The sequence below is a fragment of the Lolium perenne genome, chromosome 1 (assembly GCF_019359855.2).
Source record: "Lolium perenne isolate Kyuss_39 chromosome 1, Kyuss_2.0, whole genome shotgun sequence".
In the NCBI taxonomy this organism is placed as follows: domain Eukaryota; kingdom Viridiplantae; phylum Streptophyta; class Magnoliopsida; order Poales; family Poaceae; genus Lolium; species Lolium perenne.
Window position 1 is genome coordinate 53,222,613 of NC_067244.2, and position 4,561 is coordinate 53,227,173.

At 45.4% G+C, this 4,561-nt stretch overlaps 1 protein-coding gene across 2 annotated transcripts; it reads right to left on the bottom strand.

The window, feature by feature from the left end:
- Positions 1-496: 496 nt before the first annotated feature.
- LOC127338484 (uncharacterized) lies at positions 497-2,174 on the bottom strand. 2 transcript variants are annotated; one of them, XM_051364601.2, is made up of 2 exons: positions 1,934-2,174; positions 497-1,265 (listed from the first exon to the last, which is right to left on the bottom strand). In XM_051364601.2, exons 1-2 carry the CDS (start codon positions 1,981-1,983, stop codon positions 587-589), a joined length of 729 nt encoding a protein of 242 aa, XP_051220561.2. In that variant the 5' UTR covers positions 1,984-2,174; the 3' UTR covers positions 497-586. The 2 variants fall into 2 exon arrangements, 1 of the variants encoding a protein (XP_051220561.2); XR_007874427.2 differs by lacking the exon at positions 497-1,265 and adding an exon at positions 1,514-1,764.
- Between the last annotated feature and the right edge of the window lie 2,387 nt (positions 2,175-4,561).

A 4,561-nucleotide genomic window follows, 5' to 3' on the forward strand; every position in this document is an offset into this window, starting at 1 on the left:
TCTCTTGATTGGAAGGATATTATACCTCTATTTTATTCTAAATTCTATCCTCCAAGTGAAATTCACAAAGACCGAAACCACATATATAATTTCTGGCCCCATGATGGAGAGATTATTGCCCAAGCATGGGGGAGATTGAAGTCTTTAATGCTCAAATGCCCCATTCATGAGCTTCCTGGTAATATCATTATTGATAATTTCTATGCAAGACTTTCTTTTCAAGATAAAACCTTGTTGGATACTACTTGTTCTGGATCATTCACGCGCAACAAAGAAGAGTTTAAATGGGACCTTCTTGATCGGATCCAAGAGAATACTGAAGGATGGGAGAACGACAAAGGTAGAGAGTCAGGTATAAATTATGATTATGAATGCATTGAAACTTTTATGGATAGTGATAAATTTTGAAATATGAGTGCTACTTATGGTCTTGACTCTCAAGTTGTTGCATATTTATAAAGCTTTTGCCTCTCATTTTGAATTTCCTAGGAAGAATTTTACTCCCTCCGTCCCGAAAAAAGCTGCGCGGGGGAGAAATGTTTTGAACTGTTGACCATTTTACAGAAAAACCCTTTACACTTTGAAATCAGCCCAACAAACTCCCCACAATCAGCGCACGGAAACAACTCACGCAATCAGCGCCGCGCGCGTGATCCGGCCACGATCTGGCCGCGATCCGCGCTGCACGAGCTCGCCGACACCCCTGCACGAGCTCGCCAGCGCCCTGCAAGAGCTTGCCGGAGCCCTCCACTAGCTCGCCGGCGCCCTCCACGAGCTCGTCGGCGCCCTCCACCAGCCGCCGCGAGCAGCTCCACCTCCGGCGGCCGTCCGCCGCTCTTCTCGCCGTCGGAGGGGCTGCCGCGACCATGTGCAGGGGCCGCTGTGAGCAGCTCCATCTCCGGCCGCCGTCCGCCGCGACCACGCGCAGGGGCGGCTGTGAGCAGCTCCATCCCCAGCCGCCGCTCCGCCCACCGTCTGAGGGGCCGCCGCGACCACGCGCAGGTGCCGCCGTGAGCAGCTCCACCTCCGACCGCCGTCCGCTGGTCTGGTCGCCGTCGCAGGGGCCACCGTCGTAGGGTCCTCCGTGCGCTCGCTGTCGCTTCAACGAACATGGAGGACATAGTTCTCCACCTCCTCGCCATCCGCCGCTCTTAGCCGAGGGCGTTCGCTCCTCCACCACTATCCACGTCTGGCGAGTGCGTCGCCCAAAGGGGAAGACAGCAGCTGCTGCAACTCCAGTCAATTTGTCGGTGAAGGAAAGGTACCTACAATTCCCACCAAACTTGGAATTAGCTGGGTGATTAATTTCCTTATTTCATAGAGCAAATATTGGCAAGCAAATTTGAGTAATATCATGCAAATTTGGGTGATTACTTTCCTTATTTCATAGAGCAAATATTGGCAAGCAAATTTGAGTAATATCATGCAAATTTGGGTGATTACTTTCCTTATTTCATATAGCAAATATTGGCAAGAAAATTTGAGTAATATCATGCAAATTTGGGTGATTACTTTCCTTATGTACAAACTCAGTAATGGGTGATTACTTTCCTTATGTACAGACTCAGTAATGGGTGATTACTTTCCTTATGTACAGACTCAGTAATGGGTGATTAGTTTCCTTTTTTCCTCATGGTGTTTCACAGAAATATAAATGGTGGCAAGAAATCCCAGTGATATCATGCAAATTTGAGTGATATCATGCAAATCCCAGTCATCAGTTTTGGTCTTGTGCTGGTCCACATGGCCACCTTCCCTGGCAACCTGGACAGCATTTCAATTTAAGCTAAAAGCAACTGTAACATTTCACATGTCTCAATTATGTAGAGTTGCTGATAATGCACAGTGCATTTGCATATCCATAACAAGAACATAAGAAAATGATAAGCATAGTTGTAACTTCTCAGCTGCCTCCTCACCAATTTAAACTTACCTGTTTGCAGATAATAACACATCAAGAAGGCCGTATCTGCCTGAACTCATCACTTCTCAGCTGCTCCTCGCCGGTCTGCCTTTCAGCTGCTCCTCGCCGGTCTACCTTTCAGCTACTCCTCGCCGGTCTACCTTTCAGCTGCTCCTCGCCGGTCTGATCAACAAGTTCACTATGGTGCTCCCAGACCTCAATAACGCCCCACTTGACCTCAACTACACTCCACTTGACGAAGATGATGTCTACATACATGCAGTAGAAGAGGAGATGTTGGTAGATCAAGATGAAGAAACCAATATGGAAGGAGCAACTAGAAACAACAGACACGCAAACCTAACAAATGAGCAAAGATGGGGGCTTTACTTTGCTTTAGATGTAATCAAACAAAGAGATGGAAAAGTTGACAAGACAGACAAGCAGCTTGTTGCATGCCTATTGAAGACAAGCCTACGAACTGTCGAAACGATATGGAAACAAGCAAATGACCAGATTAAGGAAGGTCTAGAAGTTGATGTGTCGATCAGAAAGTAGGGCAATGTTGGTCGTAAGAGAAAGGACCTTGACCTCGAGAGGATTTTGACGGTCCCTCTTAACAAGAGAAAAACAATTCGATCACTACCCAGGGCCCTTGGTGTTTGTCCCTCCACATTACGCAGAAGGTTCCAGTGGGGTCAGGTGAAGCGTGTCACTAACACTTTAAAGCCGTTGCTAACGGCAGCAAACATTATTCAGAGATTGAAATTTTGCGTCAGTATGCTGGATGAGAATGACAACGAGTTCACAACTTCTATGCCGTCATTCAAAGAAATGGATGACATAGTTCACATAGACGAAAAGTGGTTCCACATGACAAAAAAGAAAAACAGCTACTACCTGCTCCCCGGAGAGCCTCCACCCTTGCGTGCCGTCCAGAACAAGAACTGTATCGGTAATGTGATGTTTCTCACTGCAGTAGCCAAGCCAAGATATGAAGGGGGAGTTGTCACTTTTGATGGCAAAATCGGCACGTGGGCTTTTGTGACGGAAACCCCAGCGGTGAAAAAGAGCAAAAACAGACCAAAAGGGACAATGATAGTGCAACCATTGAAAGTCACTCGAGAGGTTATGAGGAACTATATGTGCAACCTAGTGATACCTGCTATACAAGACAAGTGGCCAGACGAGGATGTAGGAAGAACAATTTACATACAGCAAGACAACGCGAAACCTCACATCCTACCTCATGATGAGGTTTTCCGACAGGCCGTAGCACAGACAAATCTGGACATTAGGTTGTTGCAGCAACCTCCTAATAGTCCAGACATGAATGTGCTCGACTTATGTTTCTTTCCATCTTTGCAGTCCCTCACTGATACTAGAGCACCTACAAGTATTAGGGAACTGATAGAGGATGTGCAACAAGAGTACGGGAACTACAAGGTCAACATGTTGTATCGAAGCTTCTTGACACTCCAGGCATGTATGAGAGAGGTCATGAAAGCAGGAGGGGGAATAAAATACGAGCCCCCACACTTGCATAAGGACCTGAAGGAGAGAGAAGGAAGCCTACCAATCGCTCTATCAATCACATCCGAGCTACTTGTAAAAACTAAAGAGCTTATAGAAAAAGGAGAGGCAAATTAGAAAGAGTAGGAGTGGAATAGGAGTGTTATTGTGTTCATATGGATATTGTAGAGAAAGAAAGAGTAATGCTACTGTAGAGAAATGAGTATTGTTTTTATGTTGTAATTATGTCTAGTTATAAAGAGAAACTTCGGCTTTGTTGCTTCAAGTACCGATGAATTATAATTATATCTAGTTATAAGCTCATTTCATAATCAGAAGCAATATGTGTACTCTCTCCAACTCAACTCAGCGGTTCAGAAGAACACAGAATATGCTAGCAACAGAATTAATTTCAACATACTTGCACGATCAAGAGGTAATGGAACTAGAATGGTTTACCTTTTGAACATCAGATACTCATAAGAGCTAGCCCTTAGCCGACATATAGAGTTCAGCCCCAGGCAGAGAGCTGCACATCAAAATTATGCGCTTCTGCAAGAGCTGCCGTGGCTCCAGGCAGAGAAATGGCCTCAAGAGGGCATGCACAGTTCAGCCCCAAAAGCAACCTGGCTTGCCTCCTGTCAGCAAGTAGAGAATATGAGTCAAGGAAAACTTCACTATGAGCAAACTGAACCTAAATGCATTCCTATTACTCCCAAATTCACATCAGTATATCCCAAAAAGCATAAGACTACAAATACAGGTACCTGAATACTAACTAAACCACACACAAATTCACATAACCGCGCAATTTGGAGTGTCCAGTGAGATGAACAGAGGCGGGACATGCATGTAAGTTGTGATCAATCACTATCAAAATCATTACAGTGGCTACATATAGGATTTCTCTCACACTGAATTATTCAACAAGAGTTCTGTGGCTATCCAACAGATAACTTTGCCGATGCATTTCTCTTTCAGAAGCTCTTTCTCTAATTTGGTTCGCCTCACAATCCCGGTACACCATGTGCAATTACGTCCAGGAAGCTGACGGAATTCCCCAACTGGCGTACTGGTACGACTGCAGCAACCATAGCATATGAAAGCATTCAGAGTATGGGATTTACCGAGCAGTGCTTGATGGTG

Excerpts from the sequence above, each read along its gene's own strand:
- LOC127338484 (XM_051364601.2), bottom strand. The coding sequence starts at position 1,983 with ATGAGTTCAGGCAGATACGGCCTTCTTGATGTGTTATTATCTGCAAAC. Across the intron at positions 1,266-1,933 it reads GTGTTATTATCTGCAAACAG|GTACCTTTCCTTCACCGACA; the intron begins GTAAGTTTAAAT and ends TGGGAATTGTAG.